The sequence below is a fragment of the Onychostruthus taczanowskii genome, unplaced genomic scaffold (genome assembly GCF_017590055.1).
Source record: "Onychostruthus taczanowskii isolate IOZ18803 unplaced genomic scaffold, ASM1759005v1 scaffold10, whole genome shotgun sequence".
NCBI classification, from domain to species: domain Eukaryota; kingdom Metazoa; phylum Chordata; class Aves; order Passeriformes; family Passeridae; genus Onychostruthus; species Onychostruthus taczanowskii.
In genome coordinates this window covers 16,666,086-16,686,225 of record NW_024496526.1, presented here as the reverse complement: position 1 = coordinate 16,686,225, position 20,140 = coordinate 16,666,086, and the positions used below count along the sequence as shown (strand labels likewise).

Here is a 20,140-nt window from a genome sequence, read left to right as displayed (position 1 = left end):
TGCCTCTCAACTCATGGTTATTTTGGCAGGTTAAATATAAAGATGCATATCAGAAGAATATTTTGGGGCACTACTTGGGCAGCTTTGAGGACCCACATCAAATCCACTGCATGAAGGTTGAAGCTATGAAAAGTGATGTAAGTGTGGCAATCGTTTTGTTTTCCCCTTCACTCTGGCAGCTCAGACAAAGCTTACTTGTTGTGGTTCCTTACTGAATGTTGCTCTTGTTCCTAGAAAAATTACAAAGCAGATTATGAGGAGGAAAAGACAAAGTGCTACTTCCCTCAGACCATAACTCAAGAGTATGAAGCAATCAAGAAGTTGGAGCAATGTAAAGATGTGAGTACAGGGCAGCAGTTGTTCACCACAGAAAAATTAACTGAGTGATCCCTGGTAACATCAATGATTCTGAGTTTGGCCTCATTGCCATACGTGGCTTTTTTTTAAAAAAAACAAACAGCTTCATCTCTATTTTAGGGCCTTTTGTGACATCTAGTGATCAAAACAGATATAGCACAATCCTTTTTATAACAAGTAAACCCATAAAATGAGAGCAGTAGAACCAGAATGAAGAATGAACCTCAAGCATTCACCTGCTTAAATCAATATTTTTTTCAAATTAATGCTTTAAAAGTACTTAATTTATTAATAATTTTATTTGTTTTATCAATACTTGGAAAATACTTTATATGTGTTTTCTACAAATATTTTATCTTCTTTCAGTACACCTACAAAAAAAAGCATCCTGATCAAACCAAATTCACTTCAGTGACTGACTCTCCAGTACAGAAGCAAGCAGAGATCAACAGCAAACAGCTGAGTGATGTAAGTAAACTTTGGAAACCCTGTGACATTCCCAGTTTCTGCCCTGTGCCCACCTTCACTTCATCCTCCAGCTTTAAGAGCACTCCTGCAATAATTGTGTAGGTGGCTGTGTGTATTTACAATTTTTTTTCCAGCAGAACATCCCCTGGAAATCAGATTTTTAAAAATAGTTTTTCAATTCACAGTCTAGAAATTGGGCTGCTAAATATCTTCCTTTATTTTTCTTTGCAGATATTGTATAAATCCAAAGGGGAAGAAATTATCCACAAGTACCACCTCCCTCCTGATGTGCCCCAGTTCATCCAGGCTAGAGTTAATGCCTACAACATCAGTGATGTGAGTACATTTTGAATTTCAACACCATGAAGCTCTCCACTGATGGTATCAGTTTTATTGCCTTTGTGATGTTAAATTTTTTGGTGGCATTATCATCTTTCCAGGAATGAGATAAAAACTGACATCTCCCTTAATAGCCTTGGAATTTTAGTAGTCTGGCTGGACTGATAAAAAAAAAAAACCCAGAAAAACAGCCAGGCTGCTTTCTCCAGTTCCTTTAGAGCATGAAGGCTGAGTTTGAAGCTAACAGGAAAAAATCTCTGAAGGTTCAGTCAAATGAAAAAGGATTTTGCATAAGAAAGGCCAAAAAGGCCACTGATAGAGTTGTTCTAAATAAAAAGTGTAAAAATGCTTGTGAAATTCATTATTATATTTGTAGTAGATTTATTTTTTATAATAAAACTGTAGTTTGTGTACAGGTTAACATTTTTTCCTTGAGATTACATGGACAAAACTGGGTATTTTAATTCTTGTAATAAAATCTCCTCTAAGAAGAACATGGGCTTAAACCCTTTATTAGAATTGCTATTCCTGACACTGCAAACTCTTCCCTTTTTTCCCTCCAAGGCTAACTACAAAGCAGACTGGAAGAAAACCCTTGCCAAAGGCTATGATCTGAAACCAGATGCCATTCCAATTATTGCTGCTAAAGCTTCTCGGAATATTGCAAGTGATGTAAGTAGGATTTACATCCAGTAGAACACTTACCCCTCCTGCATTTCATTATTTATTATTATTTACCTGTGCTGGAGTCCTGTACTCCTGCTTTAGCAAAAGGTCACAAGCGACTCAAACATCTCTAATTGGATATTGGATTGTTTGGTGAAGCTGTTCAGTAATTTATTATTATCGTAGTCTTAATTAAAAGCTGAATATCCCTGGGAGTTGCAAGCCTGCATCAATGACAGTGGTGAGGGAGGGCTTGTAGCTGCAGGTGTGGGTTGAAATATGTACCAAGTGCCAAGACAAGCTGAAAAATCCAATAATCCTCTTCCTTTTTTTGACCTAAATAACCCTGTGCTGTCGTAAAAACCATTTATGAGGTTCCAGAATGAACTGCAGCATTAGTGCTTTGAAACTCAGTGTTCTAAATCCATCCAAAATGTGTTTTCCCTTTCCCAAGTGGGTAAAGCTGTTTTTCCTTTGTCTCTAGTACAAGTACAAGGAATCCTACGAGAAAGACAAAGGCAAACAGGTCGGGTTCCGGAGCCTGCAGGATGATCCCAAACTTGTTCACTACATGAACGTGGCCAAAATCCAATCGGATCGGGAATACAAGAAGGATTATGAAGTCACCAAGACCAAATATCACTCTCCTCTGGATATGTTCAGCGTGACAGCTGCCAAGAAAGCCCAGGAAGTGGTGACAAACACTGGCTATAAGCAGCCAATTCACAATTACACCCTCCTGCCTGATTCTGTGAACCTGGAGCTCTCCAAAAATGTGATGCAGCTTCAGAGTGATGTATGTCATCAAGAATCAGCTCCATTTTTAATTCTCATCGTGACTTCATGACAACATTAATGTTTTAAGGCTAAAAAATTAATTTCTATAATCCAGTATGTATTATATTGGATTAACAGTAGGTAGGGATGTAAGTGGCTGGTCTGGAACCATTTATTTTCCAAACATTATCAGAATTATGTGCAGCTATTAAGTTCTAGGAAACTTACCTAGCAAGTAACAACTTTTTTTACATCTCTCCATATTTGGCATATCCCCAGCAAATGAGCATGTTTTACTAATTTATGTGGTTTTTTGTAGTAAGATTGTAATTGCTGTGATTTTATTTCTCCTAAATACTGACTCTATCAGTATTTATCTATACTTAAATCTAAATTGCCCCCCAAAAAGGAATGTCCAGGGGAAGTTTTAAGGCTTTACCTGTTTTATGTGTATAGACACTATTTTTTCTTGCTTCACTGTGTTTTTCTTGTTTATTTTTGAATAGAATCTGTACAAATCTGACTTCAATAACTGGCTGAGAGGAGTTGGCTGGGTCCCAATTCAGTCACTGGATGTAGAAAAGGCCAAGAAAGCCACGGAGATTCTCAGTGAGAAGAAATACCGCCAGCATCCCGACCAGCTCAAGTTCTCCATCCCCATGGATGCCATGGAACAAGTGCTGGCAAAGCAAAATGCCAAGACCATGAACAAGGTGGGGAGCTGTTGAATTGACCTAAAGTTTGGGTCTTTGTCTTGCAAAGTTGTGGGGCAAGGTGCATTCCCACTGGAATTATTAAAATTTCCAGTGGGTGTGGTAGTTCCTTAGGTAAGACTGGACACTGAGAGATCATGGTGAGGCTCTGACTGCTCATAATTAAGGGAGTTTCGTTTTCTGTTTCTAAAGATTAAAGATTTCTTTTCCAGATTTATAATGCTTTGATAATGCTTTTTCTGTAGGACGTATTCACGATAAGTGAGCTGCAGAAAACCTGGAATTCTGTTAGTTTTGTACAAGTATCCTGGAAAGTGGTGTTCTTTACACTTATCTCTAGTTATCCAGGACACCACTGTCTTTATTCCTTGTTTTCCATGGAAGGAATACCTGTGAAAATAAATTCTGCTTCCCATTAATGCAGGGAAGAACACATATTGGAAACTTCCAGTTTCAATATTTATAATTATCAAAACATACTGTGCAAATTTCTTACAATACTAAAGAAAGGAGGAAGATAACATTGCTCCTCAGCAGCTCTGTGAAGGTTATTTCTGGTGTACAATATTTCTAGGAAATATTATTTATCGCAAACGAGCAGAACAAAAGCAAACTCTTTTATGAGTTCAGTGCCTTTTCAGTGCTAACAATTCCTTTGTAATTGCAGAGGCTGTACACAGATAAGTGGAACCAAGAGAAGACCAGCATTCATGTGATGCCAGACACCCCAGAAATCCTGCAGTGCAAAGTGAACCAGATGACCATGAGTGATGTGAGTTGCTGTGCTCACAGTGGGCCTCCCACTGTCCTTTTAATGCCTTCTTTGAAAATGTTTAACTTCAGAGTTCTGCCTTCATGACACCTGTTCTCTTTCACAACTTAGAAACTTTACAAAGCTGGATGGGAGGAGGACAAGAAGAAGGGTTATGACTTGCAGCCAGATGCAATTCCCATAAAAGCAGCCAAGAGCTCCAGGGACATCGCGAGCGATGTGAGTCTGGTTGTGTGATACCATTCCATGACTTAATTAAATTAAATTACTATACCTGAGATCTTGTGATCTGTTTCTTCAGTTATAAAGCAGAGCTTAATATTGCATTTTTTAATTGAGGTTTTTTGCTGTTCTTTCTCTTTCCTGCTCTCAGTATAAATACAAACTGGCCTACGAGAAGGCCAAAGGGAAGCACATCGGCTTCCGCAGCCTGGAGGACGACCCCAAGCTGGTCCACTTCATGCAGGTGGCCAAGATGCAATCTGACAGAGAGTACAAAAAGGGTTATGAGAAGGCCAAGACTAACTTCCACACTCCAGTTGACATGGTCAGTGTGGTGGCAGCTAAGAAAGCTCAGGAAGTGGCTACAAATGCAAACTACAAGAACTTAATCCACACCTACAACGTCCTGCCAGATGCTATGAGCATTGAATTGGCCAAAAACATGATGCAGTTACAAAGTGATGTAAGTAAGAAGTTCTTCAGCCTCTGCATTGTAAATACAAAGGTGCTTAGTTTATGAAAAAACACTGTAAGTTAAATAGCATTATTTTGTTAGTGGAATTAGGCCAGGTATCTATGAAAATGTAGTAAATTATACAAGTCTTTCAACAATTACTGCAGTTTTATTTTTCCTAGACTCTGAAATATTTCATTAATGAATTTGAGCTTAGAAATAAGCAATTTTATGAATATGTACTCCATCAGGCTCTTCAGGAGCAATAGTTATGTGCAGACCAAGACAGGAAAAGCTTCACTTTTCCTTAATACATTTTATCTTGTACTTCCAAATTTATGAGCTATTTTGTGCTTCATACTGGTTTTTATCTACTTTCTGCCTGCAGAATCAATACAAAGCAGAGTATGATGAAACTATGAAGGGTGTTGGGTGGCTCCCACTGGGCTCCCTGGAAGCTGAGAAGAACAAAAAAGCCATGGAAATTTTGAGTGAGAAGAAATATCGCCAGCATCCAGACAAGTTGAAGTACTCTGTTCCTATGGATTCCATGAACATGGTCTTGGCTTTAAATAATGCCAAAATCATGGATGAGGTAAGAAAGTGCTCATCAGAATTCATTTCAGAAGCAGGCAACAATCTACATCTGATTTAACAGTCAACCCTATTGTATGCAGAGCTTTAGAAAACAGGATTTTATTTTGTAGCTAATGAATGTGCTGTAAGTGCTAAAATAAAAAGATAAATGTTGCTCTTGTGGTAGTAACACATCATTGTCATGGCAGTTTAGATTTCAAGTGGAAAATAGTATTTTAAATTGTTTTATTTAATAATTACAACAGATGCTGAGGTCTCTAATTTATTTTAATCCTTCCAGCACAAATACAAACAAGCCTGGGAAGAAGACAAAAAGAAAATTCACATCACCCCAGATATTCCACAGATTGCTTTAGCAAAAGCAAATGCATTCAATTTAAGTGAAGTGAGTATTGTCTGTAGGGCAGTGACCTTGCTCTTATTTTTTGATTAGGAATACGTGAGATGAGAGCATGCAAAAGTCTCATCTTGCTAACCTGTAGTAATTTTACGAAACCTATTAATTTTCCTTTTCCCTGCTTCCTTTCCCAAAATTAGATACCCAGAATTGCCAAGAAAAAGCCATGTTTATAGTGAGGTTGTGAAGTGTTCATGCAGACCATTAAAATATAACAGTTGCTAACAAAATACAGTAGACTTTGAGTACTGTTCATGTTTGTTACTGTATTTATTATTTTATTACTGGTTGTTTTATTTCCCCATGCACAAAGTTTTGTACAAGGTTCAAAATGTAGGTAGGACCTGTATTTTTGGTAAAAGATGACATTATAGACAGGTTTTGTTAAATGCTTGTTAAATCCGCCTATGCTAAATAAAGTAGTGCTTGTAATTATGCACATCTGCAGCGTGGGCAGAAATAGACATTTTTATATCTTTTTATTTTTTAAGATGACGTCCTCATAGATGTAAGTTTTCACCAATACTAGTGCATGTGGAAAACATGTAAAGTTTTGCTTTTTTAAAAGATGTTTCTTTTTCTTTTTGCAGAAAATGTACAGATCTTCATTTGAAGAAACCAGGAAGAAAGGATATGATCTCAGGGCTGATGCTATTCCTGTCAAAGCTGCCAAAGCTTCCAGGGATATTGCCAGTGATGTAAGTTCTTGGGAGAAAAAATGGGCAGGGACAGCTTCCACTATCCCAGGGTGCTCCAACTGCCCTTGGACACTTCCAGGGATCCAGGGGCAGCCCCAGCTTCTCTGGGCACCCTGTGCCAGGACCTCCCCACCCTCATAAGGAGGAATTTTTTCCTTAATTTCTAATCTAAATTAATCAAAGTCTCTGCTTCTGTTCTCTTCCAGTATAAATACAAATTAGGGTATGAACAAGACAAGGGGAAACTCGTCGGCTTCCGCAGCCTCCAGGATGATCCCAAACTTGTCCATTGCATGCAAGTGGCCAAGATGCAGTCGGACAGGGAGTACAAGAAGGCCTATGAGGCGAGCAAGACTCATTACCAGACACCTTCTGATGCCCTCAGCGTGGTGGCAGCCAAGGAGGCCCAGGACCGTGTCACCAACACCAACTACAAGCGCCTGATCCACCAGTACATGCTCCTGCCAGATGCAATGAGTCTGGAGCTGTACAGAAACATGAATCAGATCCAAAGTGATGTAAGTTTTCTTTTTGTGACTTTTGTTTTCACACCGTGGCTGCAGTTTGGAAAGGACAGGGTTATTTTTTATGAGCTGTCTTCTTTCTGTGGCTTTTGTTTTTCCATCACGGCAGCATTTTGGAAATAACTGTTTTATTCCGTATGAGCTGCTTGTACATTGTCAGCCTTGCTTTTGTGTCCTGTTTGGCAGAATGAGTACAAGCAGGATTACAAGGAGTGGTTCAGGGGGATTGGTTGGAGTCCCATTGGTTCTCTGGATGTGGAGAAATCGAAGAAGGCCACGGAGATTGCGAGCGATCGGAAGTACCGCCAGCACCCCAGCATGTTCCCCTTCACCAAACAGAACGATGCCATGGACCTGGTCCTTGCAAAGCAGAATGCAAATATCATGAACAAAGTGAGTATTTAGGGGAAAAGCCAGGCAGGCATTCACATCTCATCCATTCCAATAACCACTCTGGAAATCTCTGTCACGCCTTTATGTGGCAGCGTTCCCCTGGGAAAAACAACTGTCACAGGCTCCTCTTTTTTTGTCTTTTTTTTTCTCAATGAAACAGCATTGCTTAAAGAAATCTTTTCTCATTTTTCTCCAACCTCTATTCATCCCATTCTTTCATAGAAATGACCTGAAAATTGGTCCTGAAAATCTTAACAGTTTGGTTTTATTAGAAGCAAGACTGGACAATAATTCAGCTGATTTTGGATTAGATCATTAATTAGTGAAATAAATCTGAGTCGGCACCTTCACCTTTTTACTCTTCCATATTCAAATGGAAAGGTGAAAACCCTGTCATTTATATTAACACATCTGATGTGACTTTCTGTCCATAGCATGCTTACACCGAAGCCTGGGAGAAGGATAAAACTCAGGTCCATGTGATGCCAGACACACCAGATATTCTACAGGCCAAACAGAACAAGACAAACTACAGCCAGGTAGAGTGTTTTGATACATCTTATCAACATTTTAAATTAATATCTACTGGAGATTTAGAACGCAGGCAAGAATTTCATGTGGGTAATATTTTCAGAGTAAAATAAGTACCAGCTTCAGGCTAGCAAACTAACAGACTGAATTGCATTATAACGTGTGGAAAATATAAGTTGTGCTTTTGAAGTCTGGAAGCATATAGTCCATACTCTATGCTTTGCATAGAATTCAGTCATGTTAAATATTCCTTACTATAAAATTACAAGTTAATTGTGTATATTTTTAACCTAACCTATGGGAAGAAGTAGATGCAGTGATTCCAGCTTTTCTCTCATCTTTCAGATAGGAGAAAGTGACAATTGTGCCAGTAGAAAACACTCAAGGTTTTGCTTTGCATCATTGCTCAGAGGCAAACCTTTGACTTAAGAATGCCTGTACTTAAAATCTACTGTGCACAAACTGACTTGACTGTTAAATGTCTTCGTGAAAACCTTATTAAAAGTTTGTTAAGGCAATCAAAAAGTGTTCAGTTATCTTGATGTATGTGTTTCAAATTCTCCAGATATGTTTCAAATCAAGATAAACTACAGTAGGAAGCTGCTGAATAGTGAAAAACTATTTAGTCCCTCTCCTAAGTTTTGGAAGACCATCATTTCTTGTTTATCAGTTTCCCATTTCTCAGTTTCCATTCTAGCAGACCTTCTCTCATAACTGAAGCCTGTGAGGTGACCAGAATTTGGATCATTAGTGTATCTAAATAGCGGGTGACATACATATTACTGGTTTTAATTAATATTGTTTTCAATTTTAGAAACTCTACAAGCTTGGCTGGGAGGAAATGATAAAGAAAGGCTATGACCTCACACCTGAAGCCATGTCAGTGAAAGCTGCCAAAGCTTCAAGGGACATTGCAAGTGATGTAAGCAGCATTTTAACTCAATGTGACGCATGCTGACCTGGTTGTTACAACTTAGAATCACAGCAACTTGAGATACACCTCTCTGCTAAGAGGTGGCTTGGAGTCAAAACCAACATTACTGACAAAACTCCTTCCTGAGCTGTTTTTGTCCAGTTTAACAAGGGTTTCTCTGGCATCTTACCAAGTCCAAAGTTTGGTCTGGTCATAAAAATGGAGGAGTTTTCTGCTCTTTGGGCTGCTTCATTTTCAGAGCAGCAGCAAGTTTGGTCCAATTAACTGAGCCCAGTGCCTATCCAGAAAAATCCTCATTACAACTCTGAAACAGATGTGGTGACACATGGACTGTTGTTACCATAAATTGGTACAAACACAACTCCTGCATTTGTTTATTTTTAGGGATGGAGAATTTATTAATTCTCTTAAAGCTAATACCATATATAATAAAGAAGATAGTTTATTAATCATTAGGAAATGTTTCCCATGCATCTTTGTATTTCATCATTTTTCATTGCTGATGATGTTATTCATCAAAATATTTCAGTGTGTCAGCATTAGGGAGTTCTGAGTCAGAGGGCACAGGAGACTATTCCTATTGCCACACGCCCTTCCTTTCCAAGGACTCTTTCTTTCCCAGAGAGAGCATTCACTGACACCAAGTGATGCACATTAGACAAGGGGCTGCTAAAACTTTACATGAGAGCCCATAACAAGTTGCTTGTTTATACAATCACAAAATGGTTTGGGTTGGAAGGCACAGCAAGGATTATTCAGTTCCACCCTTTCTGTGGGCAGGGACACACTCCCCTATCCCAGGTTGCTCCAAGCCCCACCCAACCTGGCCTTGGACACTTCCAGGGGTAATTTCATGAGGAGCATTAAGATGAGCGAGTCCATTGGTGTTTTGTCACTTCCATGTTTGTCACTGTGGTTTGAGTGGTGCCACCTTTGCCATTGCAGTTCAAGTACAAAGAAGGATACCGCAAGCAGCAGGGACATCACATCGGATTCCGCAGCCTGCAGGATGACCCCAAGATGTTGTGGTCCATGCAAGTAGCTAAAATGCAGAGTGAGAGGGAGTACAAGAAAGACTTTGAAAAGTGGAAGACCAAGTTTAATATGCCTGTGGACATGCTGGGCTTCCTTCTGGCCAAGAAGTGTCAGGAGCTGGTCAGTGATGTGGACTACAAACGAATTCTGCACCGCTGGACTTGTCTGCCAGACCAGGTCGATGTCACCGAGGCAAAGAGGGTCAACGAGCTGCAGAGTGATGTAAGCTCCCTCTGGGTTTAATTCACTTACTCCCACGTAAAATAATTACTGCTGGTTGGAAAGCATCTTTGATGGCTCACTTTTGATATCAGTATAGATCAGATTGGAGCTAAACTGCCAGTTAGACTTTTCATAGGGTTTAACCAATGAACAGTGAAATAATCTGCTATGGTTTTGATTTTAACCCTTAACAGAACCTGTATAAGTCGGATCTGCAGTGGCTCAGAGGCATTGGATGGAGTCCTTTGGGATCTCTGGAAGCTGAAAAGAACAAGAAAGCTTCTGAAATACTGAGTGACAAGAAGTACCGGCAGCACCCAGACACGATTAAGTTCACAAGTATCCCAGATGCCATGGATGTTGTTTTGGCAAAATCTAATGCCAAAAATAGGAGTGATGTAAGTTGCCTCTAGAGACAGAATGTAGGATTCAATAAATTAATAATACACGTTTTAAAAAGGATCTCTGGTTCAGAACATGCACTTAAAATATCCAGATAGCAGGTGTTTATAGTCAGGGCCTCATTGCTTTTTGTGCCTTGTTCATAATATGAAAATCTTGAGTGCTGATAATTTACTCAGTATAACTGCAAATAAGACCTTTAGTAAGCAGTATGTAAATACATTGTTTCAATGCTGTTTCCTTGGCATTACATGGATGTAAAGAAGAAAAAAGGTTGCATTTCAGTAAGAAGTTACTGTATTATTTGATTTTACTGTCTTATTTTGTACACATCCCTAATTCTTGCTCAGTATATCTTTTCTTTGCTGATTTAGAGAAAAGGTGAACTGAAATTACTACTGTGCAGGTGAACCTTGGATCAGACCAGGTTTTTGTTTGTGTCTCTTTCAGATACTCTACAAGGAAGCTTGGAACAAGGACAAGACTAAGGTTCACATCATGCCTGATACACCTGAAATTTTGTTGGCTAAATCAAACTTGATTAACACAAGTGATGTAAGTTTGCATTTGAAACTGGGTAGAGAGAATCACAGGGTTGTATTACTCACCTCTACAGAAAGCTCTGGGAATAATTCAGATTAATCTAGTTGCTAAAAGAAAATTTTGATCTTCAATGAAATAATCAGAAAACATTTAAATTGTAATTTGAAAATATTTAATATCCAAGGGTATAAAATATCTGTCATTAATAGCAAGGTATGGAGTTTAATTTAATTAAGTAAACTGTGTGAAACCCATGCTTTCCTTTCAATAGTCAGAGGTGGAAAGTTGTAGCACTGAAAAACTCTCTAGAGAGTTTCATCTGCATTAATTCCTTTGATTCCTTCTCTAACAGAAACGTTACAAGGTAGGATATGAAGAGCTGAAGAAGAAAGGCTACGACCTCCCTCCTGATGCCATCCCTCTCCAGGCAGCCAAGGCATCTCGAGACATAGCCAGCGAGGTGGGTCTTGCAGAGGGAAAATCAGAGTGGGGCACAGAGGGGGCACATAATCTTGGAGAAAAATAGTTTCTATGTAACAGGAGGAGATATGTAAAATACTAACACAGTGGTGTTGCTGCCCACCCCAAAGCTTGTATAATTCTTAATGGTGTACAGCTAATTAAATTAAATACAATAATATAAAGATGATAGTGTTTTGCTATGAAGAATCCCATAATATCACCTGGATGTTATAACAAATGCTAAAAACTTTGGGCAAAAAGAGAAGCAAGTTAAACTATGTTAGATTCAAAATGATTAACTACTGTATTAACAACAGAGAAACTGAAATTGCAGCTTGGAAAGAAGTGGTAATTATTGTTTCTATTGTTCTGTTTCTGTTGTTCAATTAGTACAAATACAAAACTGCATACAGAAAACAGCTGGGCCACCACATTGGGGCCAGGAACATCGAGGACGACCCCAAGATGATGTGGTCAATGCACGTGGCCAAGATCCAGAGTGACAGGGAGTACAAGAAAGCCTTTGAGAAGTCCAAGACCAACTTCAGCAGCCCTGTGGACATGCTGGGCATTGTGTTGGCCAAGAAATGCCAGGAGCTGGTGAGCGATGCCGATTACCGGCACCCTCTGCACCGCTGGACCTGCCTGCCAGACCAGAACGATGTTGTCCATGCCAAGACAGTGTATGACCTTCAGAGTGATGTGAGTTGTTCTTTACTGGCTATGTGACAACCTTGGGTTTTCTGCCCAGTGTTCGGTTCTGGTTCTGAAGGAGGAGTTTGTGTGGCAGGGAAAGGGTAATGGAGTCAAGTTTTTTCTTATGGAGAACCAGCAGCTGGGAAAGACAAATGCTGAGGGCAGTGGAGAGCCATAGGGGCTGGGTCCAAACACTGAATGGGCAGCTGGTGGGTTGACCCAGTGGAACATGTTCCATTAAGAACATCCATTGGTGGGAGTTGGGATTTCTTGGAGTGAGGAGATTGCTGAGCTGTTTGTGTCCTTTTCTTCTTGTTTGAGATAAAACTCTATTTTTTTTGTGGTTGGAGCAGTAGAAAAGGGTGAAGCATTGGAAAGCTTTGGGGAAAGGGCAAGAGTTCCTGAGTCAGTGCAAAGTGGAGACCTCTTGCTTTGATTCACAGAGCTGATTTTCTCATTGAGTTTGTTTCCCTAAACTCATGTTTTCTTGTTTCCTCTTGTCCTCCTTTCCCAGCGCTCGTACATCTCAGCCTGGGAGAAGGACAAAACCAGCATTCACATCATGCCAGACACCCCTGGGATCCTGCTGGCCCAGCAGAACAAAGTGAACTTCAGCGAGGTGGGTGGTTGCTGAGGGTGCAGTGAGTGTCCCTGGGCGCTGTCCGGGCAGCAGCGTTGTCTGAGGGCCTGGTGGTGTCTGTTCCAGAAACTGTACAAGCAGGCGATGGAGGAGGAGAAGAAGAAGGGCTACGACATGCGGGCAGATGCCATTCCCATCAAGTCTGCCAAAGCTTCCCGGGACATCGCCAGTGATGTGAGTGCACAGCAGCCCTCATGGCACACATTGTCACATGGGTGCCCCGTACTGGCAGTTGAACCCAGGGTTTGCAACTGAGCCAAATGGAGGCAACAAATCCATTACCTGTCAGTGCCCTTCAGTCGTCCATCAATGTTTTTGTTCACACTGTCTACCTGTAACTGTCTGTGCAAGTTGTGGGTGTGCAGTGTTGCAAGGGAAGGCCTAGGTGGTGTGGAAGAGTAGCTGTGGGAGCTGGGTGATGGCCGTAGCCCAAAGCTGGGTCCCTCCTGGGTTTGTGAGTGTATCTCCTCGTGCATCCACCTGTAGTTCTGAGGTGTTGGGCTGCCCTCAGCACTGCCCGTCTGCATGGCCCTACTCTGCAGCTACACAGCTGAGCTGTGCATGAGGAAAGAAAACCCAAACCAAGTTTTCCTTTAAAAATTAAAGCTGTATAAAATAGCATAATTTTTTTTATTCTTAGGCATTAATACAAAATTGCATTCCTGTATGTGTTTGCTGTCTTTATTTAATCTTCCCTGTAACACTCTGTGTAGTTACATTTTATTTTCTCAGTAGTTTGGGTTGATTTGAGCCAGACCAGAACGATGTTGTCCATGCCAAGACAGTGTACGACCTTCAGAGTGATGTGAGTTGTTCTTCACTGGCTATGTTTCAACCACAAGTCTCTCTTGTGTTCTGTTCCTCTGCTGGAACTGGTTCTTATGGGGACAATAATTCTTTGCTGATTCTGAGGGACTGAGATTGTGTTGTGGCCGTTCTTGACATGGACAGTCAGCGATGATGTTTGTGTAGGGTCATGCTTCACGGCCACAGAAGAATGCTTTCTTGCCATGAACATTTTATGGGGAGAGTTGTGTCTGGGACCTTTATTACAGTAAGGCAGGGGAAGGGCAACAGAGTAAAATATTTGCCTTGGAGGACCAACAATGGCAGTGGCAAGCTCTGGGTGCAATAATACATGATACAGAGGGTCTTGGGTGATGTAAGGCACCTCCCATGCCTCTGCCACCTGCAGAATGTCAAATGGGGCAGGTCTTTGCTGGGGATACTGAGAAGATGGAGAGGGAGAGGAGTGATGTGAGTTGTTCTTCACTGGCTGAATGACAGACTTGGGTTGTCTGTCCTACTGGTTTAAGGCGCTCTGTGTGGCAAGGGAAGGTCAAGGGAATTAAAATCCTTGTCTTATGGAGAACCAAGAGTTGGCAAAGGCAAAAAATTGTGCAGCTGAGAATGGTATGTAGAGCCTTCGGAGATGGGGTAAAAGGCTCCTCCAATGTTCTGCCAGATGCAGATTGAGAAATGGGGTAGGTCTTTACTGGCAATATCAAGAAGATAGAGGGAGGAGATTTGTGGATTGTTTGATAGCAGCAGACAGGTTTCTGGGAGCTGAACTTATCCAGAGTCACTTAAGTGGCACAAGCTGTTGGTTCGACCCAATGGAACATGTTCCACTTTGCATGGTAGGGGATGAGGTTGCTTGGAGTGAGGAACTTGCTAAGTTGCTTTGTTTGCTTTCCTGTCCTTCCAGAACGTGTACAAGTCTGACCTGCAGTGGCTGAGGGGCATTGGCTGGTCCCCACTTGGATCATTGGATGCTGAGAAGAACAAGAGGGCGAGCGAGATCCTGAGTGACAAGAAGTATCGTCAGCACCCAGACACCATCAAATTCACCAGCCTTCCTGACTCCATGCCCATGGTGCTGGCAAAGCACAACTCCCAAATCATGGACCAAGTGAGATTTCCTTCTGTTTGCATCATTGCTGAGGGAAATGAGCACCTTCTTTTCTCAGGGTGTTGTTCTATGCCCTTCCAAAGCCCAGATTGTACAAGGGGAGGAAATCCCTCTTGCCTCAGGGATTTGTATTCCTTGCATGAGATTAAAGTTTTGTTTGCGTGGTTGGAGTAGTAATGGGATACAGTGTGGAAAAGAAAGGGGTGGAGCATTAGAAAGTTTTGGTGAAAGGGCAGGAGTTCCTGAATCAGTTCAAAGTAGAGGCCTCTTGTTTGGTTCACAGAGCTGATTTTCTCATTGAGTTTGTTTCCCTAAACCTTTGTGTTCTTGTTTCCTCTTGTCCTCCTTTCCCAGCGCTCGTACATCTCAGCCTGGGAGAAGGACAAAACCAGCATTCACATCATGCCAGACACCCCTGGGATCCTGCTGGCCCAGCAGAACAAAGTGAACTTCAGCGAGGTGGGTGGTTGCTGAGGGTGCAGTGTGTGTCCCTGGGCGCTGTCCGGGCAGCAGCGTTGTCTGAGGGCCTGGTGGTGTCTGTTCCAGAAACTGTACAAGCAGGCGATGGAGGAGGAGAAGAAGAAGGGCTACGACATGCGGGCAGATGCCATTCCCATCAAGTCTGCCAAAGCTTCCCGGGACATCGCCAGTGATGTGAGTGCACAGCAGCCCTCGTGGCACACACTGGGGCTGAGTCTTTTCTCACTTTAAAGTCTCTGGTTTCAGCTTATATTTTCTGGGAGTGGTGTTGCAGGGGTTTTGGCCACATAAAAAGCCCTAAACTAACACTCATTGAACATTTTTTTGTCCATAGTACAAGTACAAGGAAGGGTATCGCAAGCAGCTGGGCCACCACATTGGGGCCAGGAACATTGAGGATGACCCCAAGATGATGTGGTCAATGCATGTGGCCAAGATCCAGAGTGACAGGGAGTACAAGAAAGCCTTTGAGAAGTCCAAGACCAACTTCAGCAGCCCTGTGGACATGCTGGGAGTGGTGTTGGCCAAGAAATGCCAGGAACTGGTCAGTGACATCGACTACCGTCACTACCTCCATGAATGGACCTGCCTGCCAGACCAGAATGATGTGATCCATGCTAAGCAAGCCTATGACCTCCAGAGTGATGTGAGTATATGCTGATAAACTGAACTACTGAAACTACTGAAATGTTTGTAATTTCCTTGGAATATAATCTGGTGTAGTTGCTCTCATATAGTATTTTTTCACTTTGTGGTTTTTTATCCCTCTTCCAAGCAAGGCCATTATAATTTGAGGAGCGAAGGAATCTGAATGTAAGAGCTTCATGAAGGTTTATGTACAGCCAAATAGCAGAATTGGCTCCCTCTTATCCTTCATAATAGTGAATTTGTATACATTTAAATGCTGATTAACAAATAAAGGAGAAATTTTTAACTGCTGCCTTTATGTTTTGGAACAGAACTGCTACAAGTCTGACCTTGAGTGGCTGCGGGGCATTGGCTGGGTCCCAATTGGGTCCTTGGAAGTTGAGAAGGCCAAGAAGGCAGGGGAGATCCTGAGTGATAAAATTTACCGCCAGCATCCGGACACCATCAAGTTCACCAGCATCCCAGATTCTCTCCCAATGGTGTTGGCCAAGCAGAACGCTGACACCATGAACAAGGTGAGTCTGGATTTGACCAGGTAACTCATCAACAGTCTCTGCCAAAACCCCTGAGACAGGATTGGGACCACAGACCTGTGCCTGTGCTGTGAGATGTCACCACTCTAAGGCTGTAAAAATGTAAGTTCCATTTTTGATAATCAATGGGAAACTTGTTTTCATCAAGAGCTGATTTAATAATATCTTCGTAGAGAATTAGTAAGGTAATTTGTCACAATTAGCAATTGTGAATGTCTCCAAATACTCTGCTGTGTTTCTCCTGCAGCGTTTGTACACTGAGGCCTGGGATAAAGACAAGACACAAATCCACATCATGCCTGACACACCTGAAATCACACTGGCAAGAGAGAACAAGAAAAACTACAGTCTGGTGAGTGAGGGAGCTCTCCAAATGTAACTTCTCTGTGTCATGGCTGGATCAGGAATTTTCTGGGAAACCTTCTAGAGATGGCACTATCAGTTTCCTAAAGTAACTCCCATATTTATTCAAAGATTTTGACTTTAAAAGCATTGTTTGTATATTTGTAGTAGTGCCTACATAGAACAGCGAGCACTGGTGAGAAGAAATTCCATAAATTCCACACAAGTTGTGTGTTTCCACTGAATTTTTGGGGAGTAATTTCTGGCAGTGTGCATAATGTTGGGAAGGCAAAAATTAATACCAGAAAGGTAGTTACTAGCATAATTCTGAAAAGGTGTGATGCCAGAGTTCAACATTATTTTAGGCAAACAAGTTCACATCAGTAAGCCACATCAGTGGTTTTAAAAAGTTTTACTCCGTTTGTATAGAAGAAAAGTTAAGTCTTAATTGAAGTCAATATTACATTACTTAAAGCAGTAAAATAAAAATTAATTAACAAATGTATTTAGCAAAGGTCTTCCTTTGATATGAATTTGTACCAGCTACTGATCTGAGGTTTTGAGTTAAAGGTAGATAAAACTGGGTGTAATAAATCTAAACACAATTATTAGATCTACTTCCAAGCAATTTGTTTTGCATAGACTATACCATATGGAACTTACATGAATCCCATTGTTTAATTCTTCATCTAGAAACAATACAGGCAGGCCATGGAAGATTCAAAGAAGAAAGGCTATGATTTGAGAGCTGATGCCATCCCCATCCAAGCAGCCAAAGCATCCAGGCAAATTGCCAGTGATGTAAGGATCTAACTTTTTGTTTCTTTCTATGTTGACATCTCTCCTCTGCAACCTGCAAATTATCATCTGGACCCTGTAAAGGCACTGGAGTTAAACTGTGACCTTAAGTAGTAGATTTTTGCAAGTAAATTATCATGTATGTTTAAAAAAATAAATGTTGATAATTATAAGAACAATATAATGCTGCTTTCATGATAGCTGTATAGCTCATAACCCTGTATGTGTGGATAAGTATTTATACACAGTATGTGTATCATTATACGAAATAAGGATTAAATGCATTTAATAAGACCAGGATTATTTCTCACTAATATTAGTAAAGCACATTTCTTCAAAAAGGAAAATGATAAAAAATTTCTGTTTAGGGTTCTAACTTTAACAGCAAAAAACTTTAGTCCTAGAATATTATTAGCATGAGAATTTATTTGACTGTTTGGGCTTTTTTTAATGGTGGGTTATAGATGAGTTTGGAAAGGTTATTGTAAGAAATATTTAATATGAGTAACTGACATTTATGGGTGACAGAGAAATATAATATCTTGGTTTGTGTTTCAGTACAAGTACAAGGAAGGGTATCGGAAGCAGCTGGGCCACCACATTGGGGCCAGGAACATCGAGGATGACCCCAAGATGATGTGGTCAATGCACGTGGCCAAGATCCAGAGTGACAGGGAGTACAAGAAGGACTTTGAGAAGTCCAAGACAAGGTTCAGCAGCCCCGTGGACATGCTGGGAATTGTGTTGGCCAAGAAGTGCCAAGGGCTGGTCAGTGACGTTGACTACCGGCACTACCTGCACCAGTGGATCTGTCTGCCCGACCAGAACGACGTGATCCACGCCAAGCAGGCCTATGACCTCCAGAGTGATGTGAGTCCTCTGGCATTTGATTTTTCCTGAGGAATGAGTTTATTTTACATAGTTGGATCAGGCCATCTTGTTCTGATGTTGTAGAACCAACATTTTGAGGTATATTTTTAAATTTTGTGGCTGATCGAAACTGAGCTCTCCAACAGGATGTGTTAACTAATTGATGCTTCAATGAAATCCTCTAGCTCCAGAATTTCTATCTATCATTTACTATTCTGTGAAAGTTGGATAATGGTTTCACCCTTAATGTAGTGGGAATGCACTTTTTTTTTGTATATTTTATCTTGTGCTTTGAATTTATTTAAATTAATTGTTAATTTGATAGTGAGATTACTTATTAGTGAACTATTCACCATGTAAGTTGCATGATGATGATGATGATTATTATTATTACTAATGGTAGATTAACCCATGTGGATGATTTTTTTTCTATTTTTTGTAACAGAACTGCTACAAATCTGACCTGGAATGGCTGCGGGGCATTGGCTGGGTCCCAATTGGTTCCTTGGAAGTTGAGAAAGCCAAGAGAGCAGGAGAGATCCTGAGTGATAAAATTTACCGCCAGCGTCCGGACACCATCAAGTTCACCAGTGTCACGGATTCCCTGGAGATGGTGTTGGCCAAGCAGAACGCAGACACCATGAACAAGGTGAGTCCTGATCCCTCTGGGTGACACATCAGAGGTCTCTGCCTCATCCCTGGAGACGGGACTGGGAATGAACTAAGCACAAGCAGTGCTGATTTTTTTATTCCTTCTCCTTAATCAGTGTGATGTTTTTTAAGTATTGTTACATTTCCACAAGTCAATCCTCCTTTCATTAATACTATCTCTTCCTAATTACCTAACTGATTATCCCTGTTACATTTCCTGTATTTTTATCTGGTATGGTCTATGTTTTCCCTGATTATTGGGATATTAACCTTGTTTTGAGTGCCCTATCAATCTCTTCCTGTTTTCTTTTTTAGCGTTTGTACACTGAAGCGTGGAACAAAGACAAGACCACGATTCATGTCATGCCTGACACCCCAGAAATCCTGCTGGCCAAACAGAACCGAGTGAACTACAGTGAGGTGAGTGCAACTGAAATCTGAGACAATTAACTTGTACTTCTGACAAGTACGCTTTTGTCATCCCTGCTTTTATTTAATATTAAAACTTTGTCAGGGTGTTATTTTCACAAGTGGTCTGTTCCCATGCTGAAATCAGAGTTGTTCCAGAAATTGACTCCTGGATATCTAATTGGGCTATTAAAATATATTATCCCCCATAAATGAGAAATAATTTCTACAGCAAGGTGTGGAAATAACTAGTTTTGCTAAGCTTTCCCTAAATGATTTCTATTTTCCAAGCATCTACAATAAAATTACAAGGTCTTTGAAGTCTGCATTTTTTTATTTTCTTGTAAATGTAGAGCTGGGCTGAAGATGTTTAAGTTGCCTGAAAGACAACAATATTGTTTAGGGACTTGAATAGTTTTATTACCCAGATGTGTTTAACTGAAATGCTATTTTGTTTTTTAAACTGAATTTTGAATTTTTTTCTCGCAGAAAATGTACAAACTGGCCTTGGAGGAGTCAAAGAAGAAGGGCTATGATTTGCGTTTTGATGCCATTCCCATCCAGTCTGCCAAAGCCTCCAGGGAGATTGCCAGTGAGGTGAGCAGGCTTTGTTCTCATTTCTCTATGGATTTGGTGATGGAAAAGAATCAGAATGT

The 20,140-nt window shown here is 40.8% G+C and overlaps 1 protein-coding gene across 25 annotated transcripts in view; it reads left to right on the top strand.

Moving 5' to 3' along the window:
• The window catches only part of NEB (nebulin), a 92,140-nt gene that overhangs the window by 11,440 nt on the left and 60,560 nt on the right, over positions 1–20,140 (top strand). For 22 of the 25 annotated variants that reach the window (XM_041404800.1, XM_041404972.1, XM_041404956.1 and 19 more), the window contains exons 15-47: positions 30–137; positions 235–339; positions 724–825; positions 1,057–1,161; positions 1,729–1,836; positions 2,315–2,626; positions 3,114–3,320; positions 3,988–4,092; positions 4,204–4,311; positions 4,466–4,777; positions 5,157–5,363; positions 5,646–5,750; positions 6,353–6,460; positions 6,667–6,978; positions 7,171–7,377; positions 7,812–7,916; positions 8,723–8,830; positions 9,788–10,099; positions 10,294–10,497; positions 10,952–11,056; positions 11,397–11,504; positions 11,897–12,208; positions 14,551–14,754; positions 15,109–15,213; positions 15,301–15,408; positions 15,569–15,880; positions 16,194–16,397; positions 16,663–16,767; positions 17,451–17,558; positions 18,114–18,425; positions 18,871–19,074; positions 19,392–19,496; positions 19,974–20,081. In XM_041404800.1, coding sequence (XP_041260734.1) covers positions 30–137; positions 235–339; positions 724–825; positions 1,057–1,161; positions 1,729–1,836; positions 2,315–2,626; positions 3,114–3,320; positions 3,988–4,092; positions 4,204–4,311; positions 4,466–4,777; positions 5,157–5,363; positions 5,646–5,750; positions 6,353–6,460; positions 6,667–6,978; positions 7,171–7,377; positions 7,812–7,916; positions 8,723–8,830; positions 9,788–10,099; positions 10,294–10,497; positions 10,952–11,056; positions 11,397–11,504; positions 11,897–12,208; positions 14,551–14,754; positions 15,109–15,213; positions 15,301–15,408; positions 15,569–15,880; positions 16,194–16,397; positions 16,663–16,767; positions 17,451–17,558; positions 18,114–18,425; positions 18,871–19,074; positions 19,392–19,496; positions 19,974–20,081 — 5,640 coding nt within the window. The remainder of the gene's footprint in view (positions 1–29; positions 138–234; positions 340–723; positions 826–1,056; positions 1,162–1,728; positions 1,837–2,314; positions 2,627–3,113; positions 3,321–3,987; positions 4,093–4,203; positions 4,312–4,465; positions 4,778–5,156; positions 5,364–5,645; positions 5,751–6,352; positions 6,461–6,666; positions 6,979–7,170; positions 7,378–7,811; positions 7,917–8,722; positions 8,831–9,787; positions 10,100–10,293; positions 10,498–10,951; positions 11,057–11,396; positions 11,505–11,896; positions 12,209–14,550; positions 14,755–15,108; positions 15,214–15,300; positions 15,409–15,568; positions 15,881–16,193; positions 16,398–16,662; positions 16,768–17,450; positions 17,559–18,113; positions 18,426–18,870; positions 19,075–19,391; positions 19,497–19,973; positions 20,082–20,140) is intronic. The other 3 variants (XM_041404964.1, XM_041404991.1, XM_041404982.1) reach the window with 3 other exon arrangements.